At 39.1% G+C, this 25,772-nt stretch overlaps 1 protein-coding gene across 2 annotated transcripts in view; it reads right to left on the bottom strand.

The window, feature by feature from the left end:
* Positions 1–25,772, bottom strand: part of pdss2 (prenyl (decaprenyl) diphosphate synthase, subunit 2) — a 39,213-nt gene that overhangs the window by 10,523 nt on the left and 2,918 nt on the right. The window contains exons 1-3 of one of the 2 annotated variants that reach the window (XM_088433053.1): positions 22,697–23,144; positions 17,075–17,209; positions 8,423–8,621 (exon numbers count right to left, since the gene is read on the bottom strand). In XM_088433053.1, coding sequence (XP_088289179.1) covers positions 8,423–8,621; positions 17,075–17,209; positions 22,697–22,944 — 582 coding nt within the window. In that variant the 5' untranslated portion in view covers positions 22,945–23,144. Of the gene's footprint in view, positions 1–8,422; positions 8,622–17,074; positions 17,210–22,696; positions 23,145–25,772 lie in introns of those variants that run through there. The other variant, XM_088433054.1, reaches the window with a different exon arrangement.

The following is a 25,772-nucleotide window of genomic DNA, read 5'->3' as shown; positions in this document are numbered from 1 at the left end:
TTCACAGTGCAGGAAAGCTAGCCCCTTGCCTGATTAGACTGACTTGTTTTTGAGACTGCAGTTGCCTATTTCCTCTTACAGGGGGCATGCACGACTACATTTGAGCTTTCAGAAACCCTGCTCATTGTTAACATGCCAAATGAGAGGCTGATTAGAATATTCACTACAACAGAATGAATCAAGACACATTCAGAGTTCATTCAGCTCATCGCAGACATCCTTGGTTCATCAGAAAATTCTGGTAACGCTAATGCTTGCGGTGCCCTTTAGGTAACGCAATCCATCAGGGGGAAAATATTGAGGAAACCTGAGCTTCACCCACAGACCCGAAAGGACAATGTGCCTACAGTGTTACACTGGTCTCTCTCCCTGTCTTGGGAAGTGGGGGGCAGTGGGGGACTTTTTTTTTTTTTTTTTGGAAAGTATCAGATAAGCTCTCACTCTGCTTCCACCTTACTCCATTCCCAAATCCAGCCGGATCGTGTTTTGCCGACAGGGCCTGCAAAAGGAAAGAAACCAGAGCTGCTGGCCAATATTACTTTACTACAGTAAAGGCATAAGTTACCTCTCAAGGCCATGACACACTGTCTCCATCACTCTCATCACCTCTATAGCCCTCCTGTGTGGCGTTTGCATTTTCTCCCTGTGCCTATGTGGGTTTTCTCCAAGTACTCTTGTTTCCTCTCACATTTCCAAAACCATGTATGGTATGTAGTAAATTGGACACTCTAATTTTTCCTTAGGTGTGTCTGTGAGTGTGACTGGTTGTTTGTCGTTCTATGCCTTGCAATTGGCTGGCAACCAGTTCAGAGTATACCCTGCTTAGTGCCCAAAGACAGCTAGTATAGACTTTAGCACACCCGCGACACTTGTGAGGATTAGAAGTTAAAACAATGGATGAAGGAATGAACAAGGTCTATTTTCCCTACTCAATGCAGAATATTAAAAAAAATGTTGTGACACATTTTTCAGCCACATTGTTTAGCCTTATCTTTTAAAGTGTCAGGCTTAACAATCAACAGTTGAATCGGTATTATTTTGCACTTCAAATTTATACTGAATAAAGACTAAGACTAAGAGTAGTCAATTTTGTTTTGCGCTTTTATTAATTCACTAAGAATTAGTCCTAAATTCAGAGAGCTCTTTGTTTTATTTTAAACTTAAATTCGCTTACGGAATGATTGCTCTGCTTTTTTTGTTTGGTTGTGGCTTAGTGGGTGAGGTGGTGGAAGGTTGTGGACCCACCCATTTGTGGACCCAAATGCAGAGAGGCCGGAAGCAAGGCGGGCTCCATAAAAGTAATTAATATGAAGATGACAAAAAAAACAAACACAAAACAAGGTTGAAGACTATACAAAAAACAAACAAAAATTCTGAAAGAAACTGACTACAAATACCACTGAGAATATAACACTTTTCAGAAATAAATGAAAGGCCTTTTTTTTTTTTTTTAAATATGATTATCTGTTATTACTTTAATAGTACCAAAAGTACTCGAGGCAACGGTACTGTTATCAGTAGGGTAGCAAATATCCCTAGTGTATATTCAGCTATGTGGTAATTAAATAGGCCATAAAACAATTCTTTTCACATTTTTCTTATATTTATACCTCACCTTGTTTATAACAATTTTAATGACACATCTCATTTGCATTTCTGTCCCTAAAACAGTCAAATATTCAAAACAGAGCATAACTGATTTTCAGAATTAATTGGAAGCAGAGCAAAGATCTAAAAAAAAAAACCCCAAAACCATTGATTTTAGCTTCAACATAACTTGCACTAGTTTACTGATCCAAGCTTCTTTCCTCCAAGACACTAATATTATAAATTAAAGAATTAGGCATGAAGTCAACATTTAATCACCGATGCACACTTTGTGTCCTTCAATTTTTTTGGTATCTAGATAGTCTTAAAAAATTAACTAACGTCATTATTTTAATAAAAGTCTCGTCAAAAGAAAAGGATTCCACATCAAAAGGGAAGCTAAAAAGAAGCGTATGTATTATAACAATCAGAATTACATAGCAAAAAAAAACAATTATATGGTAAGCGTAGCAAATGAAGAGTCTCCCACGTTCATTTGATTTATAAAGGCAGGAACAAGTTGGGGTTGAGCAATTGAGAATATCCGCTGATGATGGTATCTGCCTCCAATTAATCCTCTTATTCAGTGGCCTCTAACAACCAGATATTAAACTGCCTTTTTAGAATGTCTCAATCACAGATGTCAGATAATCATTACACAAACTTATAATAAAAATAAGCCCCCGAGCTAACGTGTATTGTGTCTGTTGATGTCTCCTCAGATTTCTGAATCATGATGCGTTACAGCACCATAAAGTAATTTCTGTTCTTACTATCTTTATATTTGGTCTCATAGCGTTACTATTACATTACTGTATTCCTAAGTGTTACACGAAATAGTATCACTGACCAAAAGTCATCACACAAACAAAATAAAACAAGAGTAAAATAATACAAGTACAGTGGACCCTCGGCGTACGGTGTCCCTGGCTTACTTTTTTTTCACGTTACAATGTGGAATACTGAGATTTTTTTTCGTCACCTCTAAGGCATTTATCCTGCTTTGCGATTAACACCAACCACTGTCATAACCTGTGGAGTTGGTTGTGTTTGTTGTTTTACCTCCCTCTTGAGGCGTTTTTATGTAAGTGCTCTTATTTTCTGTTGGCGTCAAACTGCCTCCGCTGCAACGTGCCACTACAATGCTGGTCTGCTATTGTTTAATGTCTCGATTCCCTAAGATACTGGTCTACAATTGGTCAGCGTGATGGGGTCACGAAAATGTTTGTCTGCTATTGGTTGGCGCACGGGGTCACAAAGATGGCTGCCTAAAGACTTGATCTCGTGTGAGAGTGCTTTCAATATCATATTTATTATGCATTTTTGTGCTTTATTCAAACTCTAATTGCTTGAATTGCATTAGCTAATTAACATAGGTTTGGATTGCCTGCCATTCAGCGAATTCGCGTTACGATCCCAACCACAGAACAGATTAATCTTGTAAACCGAGGTCCCACTGTACTTGATACACAGCACCTATGTATAGAAAGATGGTACATAATACTAAACTACAATAATGATGGAAAAATATTTTTTTTAGTTTAGTAGAAATTTTGTTTTTGTTTTACACTCCTAAAAGACAGAAAATAATTTCCACTCACATAGTCACTGACTGGGCACTGAACCCAATCTGCCTGCTAGGAATTCAGATGACTACACTGCCAGTGAAGTCAAATAAACATGCATGCTTATAATTACCTTAACCCTATACCTTGATTGATTTGATGTTTATCTCTTGAGGTTAATTAACATTAAGACACTAATATATCTGTTACTATTGTTGCCAAATCTGTAAAAAGACGTACAAAACATACAGGTTTGTTGGATCCTGCCCGAAGCCTGCTGAGATAGGCGCCAGCGAGCCTGCGGCCCTCGTGAGGGTAAGCGGCTATAGAAAATGGATGGATGTTATTTAATTGTACACATGTTCACTATATATAAGTAGTACTTGATATACTATTTTGACACCAATTTTTAATATGCAGTTGCGGTCCGTGACTTTCACATATACTCCTTCAGTGATGTCAGACTCCCAAATAAATACTTCTCATGCGCACATGTACGCATTACTGTGCTACACAGACTATTTTCCGAAGCATTTAAAAGTCAATAAACCCGTATATCCATTCGGGTGTCCCCATAGGATTTTAAAAGCACTGTAGCGCGTGTCCAGCCGTGCTTTGGTGTCTCGTTGTTGCCTTGGTTAAACAATTGAAGTTTGCAAATCCAATTGAAGTTTGCAAATACAATGTAGCTCCAAAACACCAAATCAATCCTTTGCAAACAAAAGGCATTCTCAGCAGAACTATTTTCCAGAGTTAGCTCACGCCCTGTTCACCCAGCCAGAAAAAACAGAAAAGACGAGCTCACGTCCCTGCTTGCCGAGCCAGAAAAATGGCTGCTCATAGTTGGTTGATTGGAAGTGGCGGACAAAACGCGATCCCATAGGTTAGCTAATAGCTACGCAACGCCTTTAAGGCAGATGAAACAAGCCTCAAGCCAACACCGTGTAGCTTGGTTGCTGAGCATAGCATCGCCTTCCAGTGAGCATTCAATCACGTCGAGTTTAACGTGAGGCCTCTAGATGGCGATCTTATGACTCAATTGGCTATTGCAGCTGTCTATTAACGTTCACGTATCCATTTCCACATGCAAGGAAGCCCACAACTTTTGCTGTGAATGCCCAAGCCTCTGGCTGGTTTCAGGAAGATTTCATACTGCCTGGCAACACAAGTTAGCTGAATTCTAATTGGCTAAAAACTCCAACTTAAAAATACAACACTGGCAGGAGCATAATCAAATGGATATAATAAGACATGAAAAGAACAGAATATGGAGAATAATTTTATACATAAAAAAATACATAAAATACATATATTTAGTAAAAATAAATTTAAAATGAAATTGACTTTCATTATAGTTATTATAATTATTGTAGTTTATTATAGTAATGATAATGATGCCAGGTTGTGTTAGGCCAGCAGAGAAGGCCTTGCTGGCCCTGACAGTCCACCACTGTTAATATGTATATACGGTTTTGATGTTTTTACCTGGGGTTTTGCACGCATTAGCTAATTAACATAAGTTTGGATTGCCCGCAATACAGCAAATTCGTGTTACAATTCCAACTGCAGAACGGATTAATCTCGTAAACAGAGGGGCCCACTGTATTTTTATTGCGCAGGGTGCAAGTTTTTCCATATGCTGATGCAATAACAAATTATTTAGCTGAGACCTCTCGGAACAGTTGAACATGAACAAAATAAAATACTTCCTTCTTACACTCTTCTTCAAGAAAAGTTGCAGCTGAACTCTTTCATAGTTTAACATGAAAAAAATATATATCATGTTTAAAGTGCCAAACATTAAACAAAAAAACATTCCTGCAAATCGTGACATGCTCACTGCCAACTGATGTCGCAGGGATGGAAAGGTGCACTTTTGAAATTACAGCAAGCAAATGAATCGGTCGTGATGGCAAAGTTACTTCATGGCATCGATGACTTCCGCTTTGGTTTTCTTGTAAAGTTTAAAACTACTGTACGACTAAAGTGATGTTGTGACAGGATTTCATTCAGCGGTCAAGGGTGTCAATTAGCTGCCGAAATCCACTGATTTCGACCACCGAAAATGGCTTCATAGCGAGCACGATGTACAGTGCATAACAATATCCCGTGTTGTTTTTGTAGCTCTCACACCTGATGGGTCCAGTGGCGATGCAAAAGCATTTCTTATTGTTGTTTGCTTGTTTGAAGGCGTTTTTGAAGAACTGGCTAGCTTCAGGATTGGTGGTCAACTGCAAATCCCTTTGCATATAGTTTGTGTAATATGCGGTGTATTGGCATATTTCTTTTTCGCAGAGTTTATAAACTGTCTTTGTCTTATCTGTCTATGTGCTACCATCCTTTTCCTCGACTGGGAAACCAAAATGTTGTCACACATATGATTTGAATATAACCGGACCATCGTGTATTTCTCCCGTCTACTCCATTGTGCGCTTTCTTCTTTTCAATTAATGGCGAATTGCAAAAAGCGGTTAAGTGCATACCGCCACCTACTGTGCACAGTGTAGCACTCAAGCCTATCCATCAGCCTAGTTGCCCTCCATTGAACTTCTGGGTCAATAAGCAGTACCCTCCAAAAGAGTGAAAAGGAATTGAATCTCCTGGCATTTCACAGCAAGAAATCTCATGGCGTTTGATATCACGAGTCACGTCACTCCAACGGTAAATATAATTTCATTTTTCCTTTATATATATTTTTTTATTTCTGATGTTCTTTAATTATATAAATGTATATTATGTATACTATATTATTTTGTTGCTAATTTTTAATGTGGATATAAAATTTTGATGTTTTTACCTGGAGTTTCTATACGCATGAGATAATTACCACAGGTTTCTATTGCCCGCCATATGACGGTTTTGCCTTACGATTCCAACTCCTGAACAGATACATTTCATATGGTGAGGAGTCCACTGTATAACTCCCACACCCATATTGTTCCCATTAGAGAGGGTACATTTGTGTTTTGTTCTTTTTTTCATCTTTTCTTTTTGGGTAGCTTGAGTCCTCACTACACTTTTATTCCCATCACATCACAGACCCACAACATCAACATAAAGTCACTCAAACAAATCATATTAAATTGCTGATTAAGGCCACAAAAATCTGTATACTGTATATCTAATCATTTATGTTTACCATACCTAATCAAGTAACTAGGCCAGTAAGTACTGTGATATTTTCAGAGTTTTGTTTCACTTTCGCTCTGGCATTGGTAATTATGAACACTTCGCAGTGTGTTGCCGTCTTTCCTGCTGTGAATAAAAACAAACAATAAAAAAAAGGACAGATCAAGTACAAGAATGCGTGTGTATGAGAAATAAATGTTGATGTGTGATATAACTAGTGCATTTGCTCAATTGCTGATAAGAGGGTGCCCTTAATTCACAATAGGTGATGGCAGCATCGACATACACTATGTGTGAGCGCATGCATCTTCTTGTGAAAGCGATACAATCAAGTGCCTGTTGATAAAAATCACAAGGATTTTATAAGAGGTCCGCTCTGTTGAGTGCTGTGTTGATTTCTGTCACCCAGAACAGCCTTTTATAAAATTGAAGGAGACATCTCTGCCTCAGAAGCAAAACTACTTTTTCTTGTGATGTGTTCAAAAGAAAAATGAAACTTGTCTTATCTTGGGCGGAATGATACTACAAGCCCCTATTAGGCTTGTCTCCTGTGAAAATGTCACCTTTTGACCCAGAGGTGGGGAAGGTACATAATCCATCCATCCCTCCATCTTCTACCACTGTCTTCCGGGCTCAGGTCGCGGGGGCAGCAGCTTGAGCAAGGAAGCCCAGACTTCCCTCTCCCCATCCAGCTCTTCCGGAAGGATCCCAGGCCAACCGAGAGACATAGTCCCTCCAGCGTGTCCTGGGTCGTCCCCGGGGCTTCCTTCCAGTGGGACATGCCCGAAACACCTCACCGGGGAGGCGTACGTGGGGCATCCTAACCAGATGACCGAACCACCTCAGCTGGCTCCTCTCAACGGATGACCGAGCTTCTCACCCTATCTCAAGGTACATAATTTTAAAAATAAAATTGTAACCCTAAAAGGACTGAGGTATAGACACATTTCCACTTAATTATAGATCACTAACCTTTAAACATTTTTGATGACCAACATTTTTTTTCACTAAAATTTAAACTGTGCTTCGCAAAACACGACAGTAAGATAATACAAGGCCCTAGCTCATGGTGTTTTTCCACTTTCCACAGTTAATTAAATATATGCATGTACAGTATATTATATTTGGCACATTGGCGATTTTATTTCTTAGAATATATGAGATTTATGGTGCTATTTCAAAGCAGGATGTAAAAGAGTTTGTTCGCAGAGAACACATCTCTTACCATGTGGCTGCCTTGCCCCCTTCATGATGTCGTTCAATGTCAACCAGCCATGAAACTAGCATCCATCCAACCCCCATATTGGCCACTCATCCTCACAAGGCTCGCAGCTGATGGAGACTATTCCAATAGCTTGAATTGCGAGGCCCAAAACAGGCCTTTTGCTGACATTAAATTGCAAAACGGCATCAACACACCGCTCTCACTCATTCATCCTCTTAAAATCAGTCACCATGGAAACCCAGAATTCATAACAATAGTTCCAGCCAGGGGTGTATTATGTAATACCGATGTAGATTGCCCGGCATGTGCTCCCAAACACACATTTTTGCCATTTTTGCGTCAGCATTTTCTACAGTAAACCATTTTTACTAATAAATGAAATGGTTTAAAGCTGGCAAAAAAAAAGTTGACAATATTGTAGGGCTGCTTTAAACTATTTGTTAGCGCCCTGAATTTGTGATTGAATGTGATTGAACGTTTCCGGCGTGTGTTATTGCCAATTGACAATTGTAAAGCATTGACAATTGCTGCTGCAGTTGCAGTTATTTTTGTATACTTATAAGCAGGTATTTGGAGCAAGAAAAAACAATGCCCCCCCATTTTTTTTTTTGTTTATTTGAGAACTTGTTTCAGCCCTAGTCCATACTATGTATCCTTCATATTCCTACCCTGTGAGCCTTTGCATGAGTTACAGGCATGATTTCGGGTAAGAAACGGGAACCAGCATTTCCTGTACATGATGACTGCTCATTGAAATCCACCTTATCTGACAGCTGCTAAAAAGCTATGAGAAAATGCGCAAACACTTGTTGTTGGAAGTTAAAATAAAAAGAATTAAAAAATACTATCCCGTTTCAACCTTGCCCCCCCACACACAAACATGAATTTATTCAGTCATTTTTTTACAGGTAATTACCTTGGTGTTGTTCAAATGGGCCAATCCGGTACAAGCATTTGCAAGAAGGAAGTCTCCGCTCAGGACGGCCATCTTGTTTCCAAACTCCATGTCCTTCAACAGGCTGTCAGAAGCCGCCAGCTCTTTCAAATTAACAACTCCACGATGCACTAGGAATGCCGTGTGGATCAACTCTGTGATTTCGGCCAGATTGCGTTGGCTATAAAACAGATAAAAACAAACAAAAAATAAATAAAAGCATTCAAGCAAAACACATTTTCTTAAAATGGAGATGTTTTTCCATAGATTAGATACTTTCAAAGCTTTTACAAAAAAAAATTTCTATAACACAGACAACAACAAATAAATAAAAAAAAACATTCAAGCCAAATATATTTTGTCAAACCTTTCACTCCCGTTGGGACAATGTGTCCCACAGCTTTTCAAAAATATTTCACAGTTGGTATAGGAATGGTAGCAATAAGATGAATTGGCATCCCAACGGTTCATTACACAACTATCTACAGATTCTAGTGGCATTTAGCAAATTTTCCATACACAACAAGCCAGTGCTGGAGCCACTGTCAACAAGGCAGGTTGCATTGTACAATGTCTTGTAACTTAAAGGGACAATGCATAAGATTTAGGCCGTTTTTTCATTAAAAAAAAAAGAAATTAAATGATTGTAAATTTCAAAAACTTGCAAATGAAGGTGTTCTTAATGACTAACAGTATGTTTTAAATATAATCATAGGTCTAGTTACCATGAAATTATATTAAATGGGGGGTGGCACGTCTACGGAGGCGGCAATGTTTGTTATGGGTCCGGACAATGGTAAATGCAGCACCTGCAGCACCTCCTGCTGTCCGTAATGAAAAAAAGGTCTACATCTTACACGCTATCCCTTTAAAGATCAAGTATTGCGGAAATATATTGATAATATTTGCTACATAAGTGTGTTACAATGAATGACACTGATTCCAATGTATTGTAGGATTTAGTGATCATTTTCACTTCTCTGGCACATTTTTGTACAAGTATCGTGGTATGGCATAGACAGTTCCAGTGGTTTTTCTTGGTGGAAATGGAAGTAGGGACTTTATTAATGTAATTTTGCAAGCAACCTTGACTTATAAACAAGTAATATATGCCATAAGTTTTATTTAAAAAAACAAAACAAAATAAAAAACGGAAGTGAAAGGGTTAAAGAGGAGAGGTTTTCCATAGATTTGACACTTAGAAAGCATTTACAATAAACTTGTGCTGTCTATAACACAGTCAAAAACAAATAAATACTGTAAATAAAAGCATTGACAAATATACTTTCTTAAATAGGAGAGGCTTTCCATAGATTTGACTCTTCGAAAGATTTTACAATCAAAGATTGTGATGGTTAACATGTTGAAGAAATGTGCAGCTTGGTGAGTGTAATTAAGAGGTATGTGCCCACAAAAGTGTTTCCTCTCAAAAAACTGTTTGCATCCAGCCATCTCTTTTTTACAGCTGCTCATCCTTATGTGGGTCACTGGCTTGCTGGTGCCTAACCCAGTAGTCTTTGGGCAGTAGGCGGGACACACACCCTGAACTGGTTGCCATCCAATTGCACACAAATACAAATAACCATTCACGCACCCAATCACCGTTTAAGATCATTTAGAATGTCCAATATACCTACCGTGCATGTTTTTTGGAATGTGGAATGAAGCTGGAGTGCTTGGAGAGAACCCGTGTGGGCATGGGGAGAACATGCAAACTTCACACAGAAAGGCTGGGATCAAACACGGGACTTCTGAACTGTGAACCACTCTTTCCACCATGCAGCCCGCAATAACCGCATTTAATCCAAATGGCATCTTATACAACTTCGCCCCTGACGTAAACTACTGCTATATTCGCTGTCGCTTGTCCAATACCAAAAGGAAACTCATCATTAGAATACAACAGCCACTTTTAATTCTATTCTTTGAAAAAAAAGGCATTCAGCGCAGCCTTTGGGAGGATATAATCAAATGTTGATTCAGTCATTGGTGAGGGATAATTAGGTCCCTCTCCATATGGAAGGAGCTCACAGGGCCCCGGCAGGAGGGATTCATCTAGATAGGGTCGGGTGCACTGATAGCCACTTACCTTTTTCAGCCACAGTGAGAAACTGATGAGCCTACTCTGCTCTCCTCCACCCCCTAAGCCCCCACATCCCAAAACACCAAAACCCACACACACGTGTCTAGTATGCAACCAGGTAATTGGCGAGTTCAATGTCAGCTTAAAAAAAAAAGACGTGATTAACGTTCGATAATGGAATGTAGTTTGCTTTTCTCAATCACGCCTATTGTCTGACTGGTTAGACGCTAGCTGAAAGCCGCCCTTGATGACTGCCGCAAAAGTGTGTAGAGAAGAAAAAGAGAGACATTTGCTTGCTCTCAAGGTGCATTAAAGTGATGGCAAATCTTGACAGTTCAAGAGGGGAAACTATTGTGATGAGAGAAAAGAGATGATTAAAATATTATAGTAAAATGTTAAGTTCGGGAAAACAACAGTTGATTTTTAGTAGAATTAGTGATGAAAGTCAAAATGGAGCCTTCTGTTTGCATTACAATATGCATAATCATTTCACTGGTATTATTTCAAATTATTGCATTGGTACATTAGGTCCAAATTTTCTGGATTAATATTGATCCAGCAACAGTAATGTTGAGCATATTAAAAATTATACTGAGTTGCAATTGTCTCACAAAATATTTCAAATTAATGTTTGTCAACTACTGCAAAAAAAGAGCAATTTAAAACAAACTTTTGAGTTAAGGCAGTGCTTCTCAAACAGTGCGGTGGGCCCCTCTGGCGGGGGGCACAAGGCGATGCCAGGGGGGGTGCGGATCACCGCAGGGAAAAAGATTTGTGTTTGCCATGTGAAATGTAATTGTGATAAAATAGGAATTGGCATTTATTTTTCCTCAGGCACTTTGTTACACATATTGTCGTTAGCAGTTGTTGATTTTTTTTATATTGCTTTTTTCTTGTGTCATTATGAAAAAGGATACAGTTTTAGGTATACTTATACAATTTTTATGGCTAATAATCTTAATTATGGTCACCGTGGCAAGTGGCGGGGGGGGGGGGGGGGGGGGTATTTTCCTTTCCTAGTGGGGGCTTTGCAAAATATAACTGAGAAGCACTGACTTAAGAAACTTTACTTTCATAATATACATGTGGTCAGCTTCTTTTTCTGCCCCAAATCAAATACGTCTACATTAGTAAACTGTTATTAGAATCTTTTTCTATGAATGTATCTTTCCTTTATCTATTCTCTGTGGATAAATGTGAATTGACTCACATCTATATGAGCCAAAATGAAGATGTTGTCATTTAACTTAATTCCTGAAAACAAACAATGATTTGACTTAAATTTGAAATAAAATAACCCCCCCCCCCCAAAAAAAAAAAAAAAATTAAAAAAAAATAAAGAAACACACCTGGTGATGCATGGCTGCTTGGGCACAAATCTAATACAGGCCAACTGATTCACATATCGCTCATCAGCATTAGCAACACTGTCTCATCTGTGTTGTAGTTTGTTTGTGTGTTTTATGTTTTTATATGTTTCTATTTGCACTTTTATTTCACTGTATAGCACTTTGGTTAACTATGGTTTTTTAAAATTTGCTTTATAAATGAAATTTGAACTGGCTTGATAAGTTTTGTTGATGATTAATGTTGTTATTTTTGGAATTGGTTATGGAATTGCTGTAGGTGACATTATACTGTACAAGAGGAATAATTTGCAAACATGCCCACAATGGGCTCATCAAACAGTCACATATTCAAGTGATCACAAGACAGGTCAGGGTGTAAATAAAATTTAAAAATATCAGACATTAGACATATTTTTATTGTTGTTTTATCCTCAGTAAAACCTGGTAGCTGCTCTTTATTGTCATGAAAGATATGACGCACTTGAAAATAATTATTTAATGGACCACAGCACAAAAGTTCACATGGAGGAATGAGGTCAACACTTTCAGCACGCACAGTATGTCCCAAACATTTTATCTCCTATCTGTCAGTCCAGTTACGTATCTCCGGGGCTTTCGGTGGGGAAAAGGGGGGACAAGGGGGGTTGTGTATAAATAGCTTTGGTGCCTGGTTGCATAGCAACTGATGCCATCTTGCAGAGTCGTAACGCCCCTCACCACGCCTCTCGTCCTGAGTGTTCTATGCCATTTTCCTCCCTCAGCTGTCTCCCTTGCCATCAGATGCAGCCGTGAGAGTGTCTTCAAAGAGGAGGCCCTTCTATCATATGGACAATGTGATGTGTTCAGTGGCATGCAACTCACTCACTCACTCACTCACTCACTCACTCACTCACTCACTCACTCACTCACTCACTCACTCACTCACTCACTCACTCACTCAAATCCATCCCACTGTTTGCATCACATAACTCATCAACTAACGTTTCTGTCTGTCCTATCTACAGTAGCTATCAACATATCCATCCAACATTCCCGTCTGTCCATCAATCACTGCTGTGTTTTGGTGAATCATCAGTGTCAGGCAGCAGAGTGGGGAATCTTTTACAAATGCTGCCTGTCAAGAGGGAGGAGACCATTCCCCAGAGGTTTCAATCATCCCCCACCTTCCATCTCGCCATCACCAGAGGTGCTAATGAGCCTGAGAAAGGTAAAAGGGAGAGCTTGTGGAAGCACAAATGTGGTGATCAAGTCATGCTGCGTGCGTGTCTATACGCATAGTCAGGCTGTCCATCACAGTGCAGTGAAGGAATGACGCAAGTGGTAACATGAACGTAAATTGGGACTTAAGCTTTTTTACTCTATGTGTCTGTATAATAATAATAATGCTCCACTCCAAAAATACAGTATGAGAATTGGCCCAGCAAGCAACAAGTAGTAAGAAAGAAACCCTTTCAGGCAACCAGAGCACACGCCATGCAAAACACAGCAGCAAGCTGCAACTTTTGGAAACCAATTGGCCTGGTAATACTTCATCTTCATGCTTGCATATAATGTGTGCAAGAAAAGCTGAAAAGATCTGAGGATACAGGAGCAACTCTCGACTTTGATAACATTTACAATAAATTATGACCAATATGGCAATTAGAGAATGAGGGTTAGGATAATTCTTTAAACGCAAACCTACTGCTTTTGAATATTAACTGTAAGCTTGTTTTGTATTTTTTTCCCCCCATTCTGTTAACACGATGCTCAAAAATAACCAAATTTGGGTTGCGACTAATGATCATTTTATATTCGATTAATCTGTCCCTTACGCGATGATAAATGTTACACTTTGCCCCTCTTTATTCAAATCATGACATTATTTTAAATTGACATTGCAAAAAATCCACAAACAAATAAAATATGACTGTTACTGGTTCAGTTGGAAGCGTCAGAAAAAATGTTCATTGTTGTTTTTCAAAGTTAAGGTTTTACCAAAATGTTTTATTTTGATCCACCACATGGTACTCATGGTGGAGTACAGAAATCCGACAATATTTATGATTATGAAGCTGTATTATTATGAGGTTTTGGACATTTTTAAAATAAAAAAAGGATCAAATGATTCATCAATTAACAGTAAGAATTAACAGTAATAATTATGTAATTTTATGAACCTATTAACTGTGGAATAAATGCTGGACCTCTCCTTCCATCATCATCACTGGAAAATTTTTGATCACCCCAAACCATAACTATCGGCATATCTGAATATGTGCCATAACATAATAAACGTTGGAATACAATTGTATTGACTAGTCATGGGCAAACTAAGGTCCTCGGGCTGGATCCGGCCCGTTGATCTTTTTAATCTGGCCCGCCTATGATGGCACAGAGTTAAGGTTTGGTTTGAATGAGTCCATTCATTTCATTTTGAGTTGTTATGACAAGCTACCAACACTGGGTGTCACAGCAGGTGCAAAGACATGATAAACCCATCTGCAGCAATGTCAAAGAAAAAAAAAGTTGACAGTGAGTACCGGGTGTTTAAGGAAGAATGGACACATTTTTTATTTTATTGTGTAGTCCGGTCCAAGGCTGTTTGTCTTATTTGCCAAGAAACTGTGGCGGTTTTTAAAGAATATAATAGCAGCGGTCACTTGTCCACCAAGGCATCTACTTATGCCAGCAACTATTCAACACAAGAATGTATAGCTAACACTGACAAAAGCCACCAAGCCTTTCCTAGAAGAGGAGTTTCTTTAAGACTGTGTCAGAGAAATCTCAGTTACTCTTTTTGCTGTTTAAGCAGCTAGGCTTGTCCTAGTCTTCTTTTCTGAGATTTCTCTGACAGACTGCAAGGTAGAGACCTCAAGCTTTATGTCCTGAGTGCAAGAACAAATTTGAAGAAAAAAAACCCAAACAACTTATTATGCAGTTTAGTGACCTGCCGTATTGACGTAATGGACGAGCATTAACTAGCAAGCTAAACAATAAAGTGGCATCATTTTCATTATATTCTTCAGCACTGGACAAAAGCAATGAAGGATACTGCTCACTTCAAGATAATTGAGGACTTTTGGATATGGAATCCCTGAAAGAAAAAACAAGGGGAAAGGACTTATTTAATAGTATATCAATGGTCATATGGGGGCACAAGTTACCTTGGAGTACCCTCGTCAATGTTATCACAGATGGATCACCAAATCTGACAGGAGAAGTGTTGGGATGAAGAGGTAATGTTCCTACACTACATTATTCACTAGGAAGCACTGTGTAAAACCGTGTTGCAGGTTGACCACGTTGCAAAACCTGTTAACGTTAATCGAGCGAGGAGAGTTTGCCATCATCAGTTTATTCTATTTCTCAAAGAAACTAACTCTAATCACACAAAGTTACTGTACCATTCTAATGTCCACTGGTTAAGTTTAGGAAAAGTATTTTAACATGTCTGGAAGCTCAAACAGGAGATTATATCACTTTTGGAGTTACTTGAAAATACAATTTTCCAGCGCTAAATGACATAGATTGGCTTTGAGTGTTACAAGCTATGTTTATGTTTGATATGTACAGTTAACATGCATTTTTTTATATGTATCGTATCTTTTCGCCTGCGGCCCAGCTGACAAATTCTAAAAGTCAATGTGGCCCGAGAGCCAAAAGGTTTGTCCACCCCTGGTATAGACAGACATGAAGTACAGGACAAAGGTTTGGACACATCTTCTCATTCAATGTATTTTTCTTTATTTTCATTACTATTACATGGTAGAGTCTAACGAAAGGCATTAAGATTAAGATTTTGAAAGAATATTTTAAAAGATTTTTGCCAATCGTATTTTCCAAAATGGGTCTCATTTGACAGCTGGCGATGTATAGATTAAGAATCAGTTGAAAAACTCAACGCCATTTTACTTTGGTGTTGATGGGAGGCTGTCAAAGATGACAAGGATCACCCAACAGGAGAATGGAGTAATGTTTGTGTGATTTCAAAGTCAATTTTTTTTCCATTTTCGCCAATCGGATTTTCCAAAATAGGTCTCAATGGACAGCTGGCAATGTGTAGATTAAGAATCAGTTGAGAACCTCAACACCATTTTACTCTGGTGCTGATGGGAGGCTGTCAAAGATGGCCAGCATCACCCTTAGGCAATTGTGATTTTAAAATCAATTATTTTCAGTTTGTTTTCCAATCTCATTTGGCAGCTATCAAGGTGGAGATAACGAAACAGGTCGTTGTGTTATTGTAGCAGCAGGAGAACGTTAAAATCTGTTTTGATAATGACACAAGAATGAGAAAAGCATACGCTTCTGCATGCAAACATGTGGGAAACAAAACCAACTAACGGCAAGAAAGCGCATTCGCGGTCTTTTAAGGTGGAATGAAAGGCTTGATTCTCTGGAGCGTGCTGTGAAGCCAACTTCAGCATTGTTGCTTAAAAATTGGTGTGAATATATATTGCCAGTGAATATATAAGCCAGGAGTCTGATTTAAAAAAAAAAAAAGCTTGGAAGAATTTTAGAATTTTGATAGTTTGAATCTACTACCCGGCAAAATTTCTCATGTCTTTCACACGTCAAGAGTGGGACACAATGTCAACGCAAGTTGGTTTCACTGGCGCGCTACGGATATATCAGGTTTCAATTTCACCCTAAAAGCCTTTAGATGACAATGTTTACCACATGTTTGCATGCCAAAAGCCTCTACTTTTTTCAGCCCCAATTATTAGTTTTTACTAGCTGTAAATTGAGACCCATTTCGGAAAATGTGATTGGCAAAAATTCAAATAAATTGGATTTGAAATGACCAAAAATGACATTTTGACTGCTAAGTCCATACTCACCGAGTGATTCTGGTACTTTTGTACTGTTTTTCTTGCAAAAAAAAGGATGTTGTAGGCATTCTTACAGGTCTGTTGTAGTATGTGCTTGGTTCTAAGTAGGCTTCATTCTTTTCAATGGTTTGGACAAAGCAGGTTTTTCCCATAATTATTATTTACTTTATTTATTTTAATTTACTCTTATTATTTTTAAGTATCAAGCCTTGTTTATACAGTATATACTGCTTGTTTAACAAAAAAATAGCAATAAATATATATATGTTTGACCAAACATGATGAATAATCGTGATCGGAATATTGACCAAAATAATCGTGATTATTATTTTGGCCATAATCGTGCAGCCCTATATTAAACCAATGGCAGTAACATAGGTGGATTTACCTGGGGTAGATGCCACTGACCATGTCTTGAGCTAAGGGATCTGAGGATGTATGGCTCGGTCCTGCAGCTTTTGAAAGAAGAAGGACAACCAGTCCTCTCATCTGAAGGTTGTTCCTATTGTCGGAGACAAAACCTCTACAAAGAAAGAGGAAAAAAAACAAACTCAGCAACATGACCAGAGAGCAATGAACTGGGCTGTCGCAATGCAATTATATTTGGTGACATCTCACTTCAGAATTACATTTCACTGAAAGCTATCATGAGCCTGAAATATGGGACCTCGTAAGTGATAAAACACACATGCGGACAAACACCCAGGGCAATTAAAAACTGTTCAAAAGAGAATTTTGTTTTTTCCCTCCCAATTTTTTAAAATTTGAAGACAATTTGAAGGTATTTTAGTAAGAAACATAAAGTAAAATCAGTATGATAAAATGATGTGATGTGTCCCTGGGCCTTGAATTTGAGACCTGTGCTCTATAGTCAATAGCATATTACACCTTCAATATTTATTTTATAAATGAAAAATAAATGATTTTGTGAAAGAAAACATAAGTAAAACATCACCAGGATAAGAGCCAAAAAGTGGTTGAAATGGGAGCTTATATTTAAATGTTGATTAATGCACCTCTCAATTACAATAAAAGTGTTCAGATGATTCAATTGTTGCATAGTAATTATCAATAAGGATTTCAAAGACATCATTTTGCTTACTTCTTCACTTCGTCTTTCAGAAATGTTGTTTTGGTGACTAAAGTCTTTTGGGCCAAATTCAAAAATTTACTTGTGGGTGATTTTAGGCCAAAGCTTTTTGGTGGCTGAATTTTCAGTGCATCATTAATGAAGACCACTACCAGCATTGCTGTATTGTGTTTTTTTTACAGATAAAGATAAAAAAAAAAAAAAAAAAAAGTCACAAGAGGGATCAGGACAGTTTGGCAACGCTGAAAATAAGACCATATTCATGTTCGCTTGTACTGTTGACAACCACATGCGCATGACAATTAAATCAGAACTTTTCTAAAGCACCACATATCACACATGGATAACGTTTAGTTATGATTTTGAAAAGATGACGTGCCCCAATCAGAGACTATGTGGACAAACTGGATGTGGGCCATGTTCTGTTATTTATTTTTTGCCAGGTCATCTTTAAACACAGTAGTAATTTTTCATAAGAGTGAAACCTGCATCATATTAGAATCTGGTAGAATTTGGTATTAGTTGGGCTATAAACATTCACTAAAACAAAAAGAATTATACAGCTAGAAATCACAGATTCACAGCAAGAAAGTACTCTATTTGTAGTGTACAAAAAAAATGTATGTACAAAAACAAGCACTGGAGTGCAATGGTCGCTGCCTGTGTGGTAGATAGATTAAATATCTTTTTAATGTCTCATGGGAGCGCTTAACAGAGCACCTCTAATCCTGTCCCTATGGGAGCCCCTTGTGCAATGAATCACACTCTCGTTAGGGGCTCCGAGGCAGACAAGCGGCCACACCCCCACTGCTCAATGCGCAGACATCAGCCTCACAGCCTCACAGCCTCACACCCGCCACCGTCACAGCACCCCCCTTCCCCCATTTTGACCCACCCCTGCACCACAGGGGTAGGCGGAGGATAGAGTGGATGTGGGAGATGGACCATGAAAAGAGGGAGGGAATGCACATAGGCATAGTGGCTCGAAATGAGAATGCAAAAAACAAGGGACAACAGAATGAATATATGAGAAATTCAAATAGTCCGAGTAACACACACACACCGCCGTTACATTTTTCGCTCATTCCACAAAAAAATAAATAAATAAAAACCTTTGGGCCCATCATTCCTTTAACCTATTAAAAAGGTTCAATTTTGACCAATCGTTTTGTTTTGTTGTTGTTTTTGTCTTTTACACAGTGGCAAACATTCAACCTGCAAAAGAGAAAAAACGAACAGTTCTGAGGAAGCTCTCTTTTGCGAGTTTGTAAAGGGCCAGTGGCCCGAGGGCTAGGATGTGATTAATATTTATGTCATCATCTACCAGAGCATACATCAATCAATCAATCCTGTCTGTGCAAGGGAATGGAGCATGGATGGTATGATAAAAGAGTGATGGAGGGGGACAGAGGAGATGAGAAAAATGGGCTGCTGTCATCTTCAAAGGGTTGTGACCAGGTCATCACGCCTTCTACAGGAACTTTCCACTACTGCCTGAACTTATAATAACCTCAAAATAATTCTTCTGTCTTTGTATAAGAATTAGCACGACGTCGCAAAGTAGAATTCAAACTAATTTTTAATTATCAGGAGTAAATTTTCAGTAGACCTGGATTGTGTCATCCACTGCTGTGAGCATCTGTTGTTGTTTTCAATCAAACGCTAAATAACACTAGGCCTGATTGTAGCCAGTCAAAGGACTAACTGTGTGTTTTACCTGTTTTTGTGAGAGAAGATGTTCAGACAAGAACACCCTCCATTAGCCAATCGCAGGGCAGATAATACTTGAACAATCATCACACAGAGAACAACAACAATTCACGCACCAAATCACACCTAACGACAATTTAGAGTTGGGCAATACACCTGCCACGCATGTGTTTGGAATGCAGGTGGAAGCCTGAGCGCCCAGAGAGAACCCATGCGTGCTCGGGGAGAAGATGCAAACATCCCACAGGAAGGCCGGAGCGAGCTGGATTTGAAATCGGGACTGTGAGGCGTACGTGCTATCCACTCTTCCGCCGAGCCGCCATAAACAATCATTCCTCGGAAAATTTAAAGAGTTTTTGGTAAGTCTCAGGAGCATGTTTTTGGAATGCTAAAGTTAGCTGGAGCATAAAGAAGACCCCCACACAATCAAAAAAAGAAGATGTAGATCCCAAAAGGGAAGGCAAGGGCCCGGATTTGAACCGCTAACATTAGACCTAAGAGAAAAAAAGTGCAGAACATTCATCCACCAGGTCATGGAAAGCAAGGAGAGGTTTAAAAAGAAAGAACAATTACCGTTAATTAATTAGAACTGATTTTCTTTTTTATAGCCCTATATGGATTCATAAAATGAGAATCTGTAACCCAGAAAAAATGCATGGTTGCTAAATCTATACCAGCCATTTGAGGTATTATCACATTTCTCCACAAGCGGGTACATATTTCTCATACAGTACAGTAGGGGTGGCCAAGTTCGGTCCTCAAGAGCCACAATCCAGACTGTTTTCAATGTATCTCTTCAACCAACACACCTGAGTCAAATCAGCGTCGTTATTAGGATTGTGCAAAGCATGCTGATGAGCTAATCATTTGAATCAGGTGTGTTAGTTGAAGAGACACAATGAAAACAGGCTGGATTGTGGCTCTTGAGGACCGAACTTGGCCACCCCTGCAGTACAGTATATAGTACATTCAAAGAGATGCGTAAGATAAGCGCCTAATGATAAAAAAAACTAACTCCTGGTATGAAACACAATGTGAAAGCCATACAAAACAATAATCGACTTTTACTTTGGGAAAACAATGACCAATTCAGTGACTGAATCAGTTTCAAAAAAGTTGGTGAGTACAACATCAACCCCTAATGTAAAAATGCTCAAAAGAAGATACATAGTCAACAACAATAATTGGTAACCAAACTATAACTGAGAAATACACTTTAAAGCTGCGTTGTGTAGAAATAAGAATTGTAGTTTACTGATGTTATGTGAATGAAGCATGCGCACGTTGTCTCAGAGAGACCATACTTTGGAAGCATACGGCAAGTGAGCAAGAGAGCAAGCAAATACAATTTGTCATTGGTTTCAATGCACAACAACACGGAATGTAAAAAACTCGAGCAAATATGTCAATGCCGGTAAATTCATCCAGGTTTCAAATACAAGGCTACAGCAGGAGGTGGGAAGTCCATTGGCCACAAAACATGACGACTGACACAAGCGCTGAACAGTACAGACTCCATTGCGAAAATCCACCTCTTCCACACTTTTCTTGAGTGCAAACGCCATTCTTACCAGTCAAGTAAGCAGAACAGTTGACCCAGGCACACAAGGATTAACATCAGGCAACAACATGTGCATGCAGCGATACAAGGAAGCCACAGCTGCTGTTTTTGGACGTTCTCTCAAAGGTAGATGCTTGTTGTATCTTTGCTGGCATTCTATTTTTTATTTAGTGAAAGAACTCAAATGCGGGGAATAACTAGTTATCCTAACTCCCAACACCGGTGTGAAACTTGTGCTCCATGTAGCAAAACCCACCGCCCCAGCCTCCACCTCATCCACTCCCTCTTCTCTTCCGTCTCCTTTTTTTATTTAGAGTTGACCTACAAACCTTCCATTTCCTCCTTTTTCCATTTTTATTTGCGATTGACGTACAAAAAAGAAACTCGCTCAGCTGCACATAAGACACAGACATCCAACACATGATTTGAATTAGGTTGGGGAAAGTATTCCTCTTTCACTTTCCGTGGCTAAAAGAAACACTGACTGCCCCCAAGCGGCGCTACCTATGTAATATACATAGGGATTACTAGACCTACAAGACCTATATTTAAAAAAATATGTTGATTTGATTGAACTGAAATTTATAGTGATTTTCTAGATACTTACTGTCTATATCAGTGTTTTTCAACCACTGTGCTGTGCCGCGAGATATTGTCAGGTGTGCCGTGGGAAATTATCCAATCTGTGTGCTTGTGCGGTCTAGCACCTGGCAGCGTACTCATGTAGTACTCTTCCATACCGTGCACAGGAAGCTGGCTCCACTCCCCTCCCCTCCCCTCCCCTCCCCTCTCCTCGCGCGATTTAAAAAAAAAAAAAAAGTGGACAAAAGCTACAACAGCGACAGAAAGCCCCGTTCATACGTTTGTGATGTGGTTTTTAAAGCAGCCAGACCCAATATAATATATCAATATAAATCTGAGGCGTAGTGACAAGGATGATGTGGTTTTTAGAGCAGACAGCTCTAGAGCAGATTCCCCCCCCACGCAGTCTAAATTTAAGGCATTGACCGTGCCGCGGTGATCAAAAGGTTGGGAACCACTGGTCTATATATTACACTTTGTCCCTTTCAACTAAAAGCAAGAGCTAAACTTTATTTCAACTATCCAAATTAGTTTTATATGTCCATTCCCCAAACCCTTCTTTAGTAAAAATTGTATGTTATATATGTTATTGTAATGTTGCACAAAATTAATTGCTATAAAGGGCCAAGCAATGCCAATAGATGATTTGCAACCAGTGATGGCCATCAGGGCGTCCCATCACCAATTGTCAAGATGAGTCTGGAATGTCTTGACTTACGCAATGGAGGCTCCACCAAACCCCTGAGACCAACTCACCAAACCTCTAGGATTTGATCAAAGGCAGGTGAAAAAGCACAGCTCGAACATCTCCTGTGCTTTTTAAGATGGGTGTAAAATGGAGGGATGCATGATAATTTTTGGCTCTTTTTGTGGCAATGCGTCACATACTCGCCATAATTCTTTCTTGCACTCACGTGCTCTCACGTTCACTTATCCAAATTATAGTAATGTATTTGAACTTGGTGGTTACATTGTAATACCTTTTTGTGTTGGTAAAACCCTGCACTGAAATTTATTTAATTTTATGTCAAACCAATGGTCACAAATGGAATAACAAACAATTTTACCTTGCGGTGTTCAGTAGGGGGTGCTGGGTTCCGACCAGCTTCTTGACATGCATGGCGACGTTACTGAACTCGTCACTGAGTAGACAGCGGAGGCTCATGAAAGAAGTTGGATAACCCACAATCTTCTCGGCGTCGGACACCACTTTACTCCAGTTTGAAGGTCCTGGACTGGAGAAACGACTCAACGTCCTCTGCACTACTCCGTGCCAGACTGTACATGGGAGTCGCGTCCATACAGGCGCAAACATTTTCCCTCGAATAAACAATCAGCGCCTTACAGGTATGTCATGCCATTTTACGATTGAATACATCCGAAGCCACATCCCGTTAAATTGTGTTCATTGATTTGATTTATCCAGAGACAACTCACTGCTTTGCAACTAGCTGTTTCACAACACACGACCTGTCACAGTGCGCCGCCATCTTGACAGGCATAGACACTTACGTCATCACACGCCAACTACGTCACATCCTGGCACACTATCGCGTTACATTAATTTTCCATAGATACGCGTTTTTACTCCTAAATGAAAATCACAAATTTAATGAAACAATCGTATTGCTTAAAATCGCGAAATAGGCGTACAGGTATCAGGATTTTTTTCTTTGACTGTAAATCCAGAGATGGCTAGAGGAATCGGATTCAAGTAGAACTACGTATACAGGTGTAAAATTAAAATTAAATTAAATTAAACCAGACCGGTCAAAGTAAAAGAAATAATTCAATTACTTCTAAAAGTTATCACATAAAAAATACAGCAACTAATATATACATCTACAAAAGTAAAAACTAAAATTGAGTTATGCATCTCTTTATAAGAGATTTGAGAATGTTTTGAGAATTTATACAGCAAAATAAACATCACCCCCCCAAAAAAACCTTCACTTTTTTTTTTTTTTAGAAGTAACGTGAATTTTTTTTAAATGAGATGTTTATTCATCGATGAACAATAAGAACAACACTATACAGTATTCAAAAAGATTCTGAAAACTTGTTCTGAGTTGATTCTTTGCTTTGCCAATGTTTCTTTCCAAAACATTTTTTATCTTTGGGAAGCCGTTTATTTCCTTTTAAAATACCAACCCATTCTGAACCCCTTATCAGCATTGAGTCCCAGGCATGCTGGACCCCATTCCAGCTGTCTTCAGGTGACGAGCAAGGCACACCCTGGACTGGCCTGCCACAAATCCAAATCGTATTTTTTTTTCCAGCATTGATCCTTTGCCAAAATAATCCATTCATCGTCATATGTGGCATTATCAACTGCATGATTGTTGCACAGGTGTGCCTTATGCTCTTCGGGATAAAAGGTGCAGTTTGATCACATAAATGCAATTTTTGAGAGTTGAATGCTTTTGACATGGCACCTGCAGAACTGACCACCAGAGAGTTCACCCATGAATCGAATGCTCTTTTCTCGACCATTCAAATTTGCTAATTATCTTTTTTGTTATATATTATTTATTTTGTTAACTGATTATATTGGCAGCACAGTGGAAGAGTGGTTAGCATGTCTGCCTCACAGTTCAGAGGTCCTGTGTTCGATTACAACTTGTCCCAACCTTCCTGTGTGGAATTTGCATATTCTCACTTTGCTTGAGTGGGTCTTTTTGGAGCACTCTGGTCTCATTCCAAAAACATGCTTGGAAGGTATATTGGACACTCCAAATAGTCCTTAGGTGTGGTTGTGTGTGTGAAAGGTTGTTTGTCTCTGTGTGCTTTGCATTTGGATGGCAACCAGTGTTCTTCACAAAGTGTTCTTGGGGCACTCCAGTCTCCTACCAAAAACATGCGTCGTACAGTACATATATTAGACACTCCAAATTGCCCTTAGGTGTGAGTGTGAATGTTTGTCTGTCTCTGTGTGTCTTGCGGTTTGCTGGCAACCAGTCCCGGGTGTCCCCTGCCTACTCCCCGAAGACGGCTGGGATAAACTGTCTCTTTGGTGAAAATGTCAGTAACCTTGTGCCATACAGTTGTACCAATAAGCCTTGGAGAAATGCTACATGCACATTTCATTGATACAAATGTGATGATAAATTTTCTCTTGTAAATTTGATTATGAGGTTTCTCTTGTCAGGTAGATATCGTTGAGTGTTACTCAAACATTTACAGTACCTGCATCATGTTGTTTAAACCATCACAAATGATTTGAAACCACAATGCGCAGAAATCACGAAATTTGCTTTGAAGTGTAAAACTAGATAGGCAGCTCAGTGGCGCAGTGGTTCAGAGTCCCCATCACGCTCTGACCTCCCCGTTTGGAGTTTACTCTTTTTCCCCATGCCTGAATGGGTTCTCTCCTGGTAGTCTGATTTCCCCCCACACTCCAAAAAGATGTAAGGCAGGTATATGGGACCTATTAAATTGTCCTTAGGTGTGAATGGGTGTGTGAATGGTCGTTTGTCTCTGTGTGCCCTGTAATTGGCCAGCAGCCATTGAGGGTTTCCCCAGCCTAGTACCCAAAGTCAGCTGGGATAGGCACCAGCAAGCTTGTGACCCTTGTGAAGAAAAACGGCTCAAGAAAATGGATGGATGTAAACCTAGATTCCGAATGCTGAGACATTATACTCTGACTAGAACATGCAGACATGGAATTTTGTTGTTTGAGAGGCTTTCATTAGTCCATACAGGGATCTTGGTACAAAACATGTATTGATAACATTAATTTCAGTGAAAAACAAATGATATGTCAGTATGCAGTAATTACCGGTAATGGAAATTGTTGATAAGGTATGAACCTGTCATTCAAAATTAAAAATATATTTATAAAATTTTTATAACCAATGCCGAGGTGAGTAATCTAAGATAGACAAGGAATTGACTTGCATGTCACTATTTTACACACAAGAGACACCAGACTCAAAAACAAAGAAGAGCTGAGAGCAACCATCAAGCTCTGGCCTTCCATAACCCCTCGGCAATGCCACAGGCTGATTGACTTAATGCCATGGCACATAGTAGCAGTTGCTAAGGCAAAAGTAATTCCTACCAGTTATCAAAGATTGATACATTTTTTTGAAAGTATAATATTTGGATTCATTAAATGTGATCTTCATTTATCTCTCTTTATGA

This window comes from Hippichthys cyanospilos, chromosome 14 (assembly GCF_059441005.1).
Source record: "Hippichthys cyanospilos isolate Australia breed blue-spotted pipefish chromosome 14, RoL_Hcya_1.0, whole genome shotgun sequence".
Lineage (NCBI taxonomy): Eukaryota > Metazoa > Chordata > Actinopteri > Syngnathiformes > Syngnathidae > Hippichthys > Hippichthys cyanospilos.
Note: the sequence above shows the minus strand (reverse complement) of the source record. Positions and strands in the feature narration are given on the sequence as shown.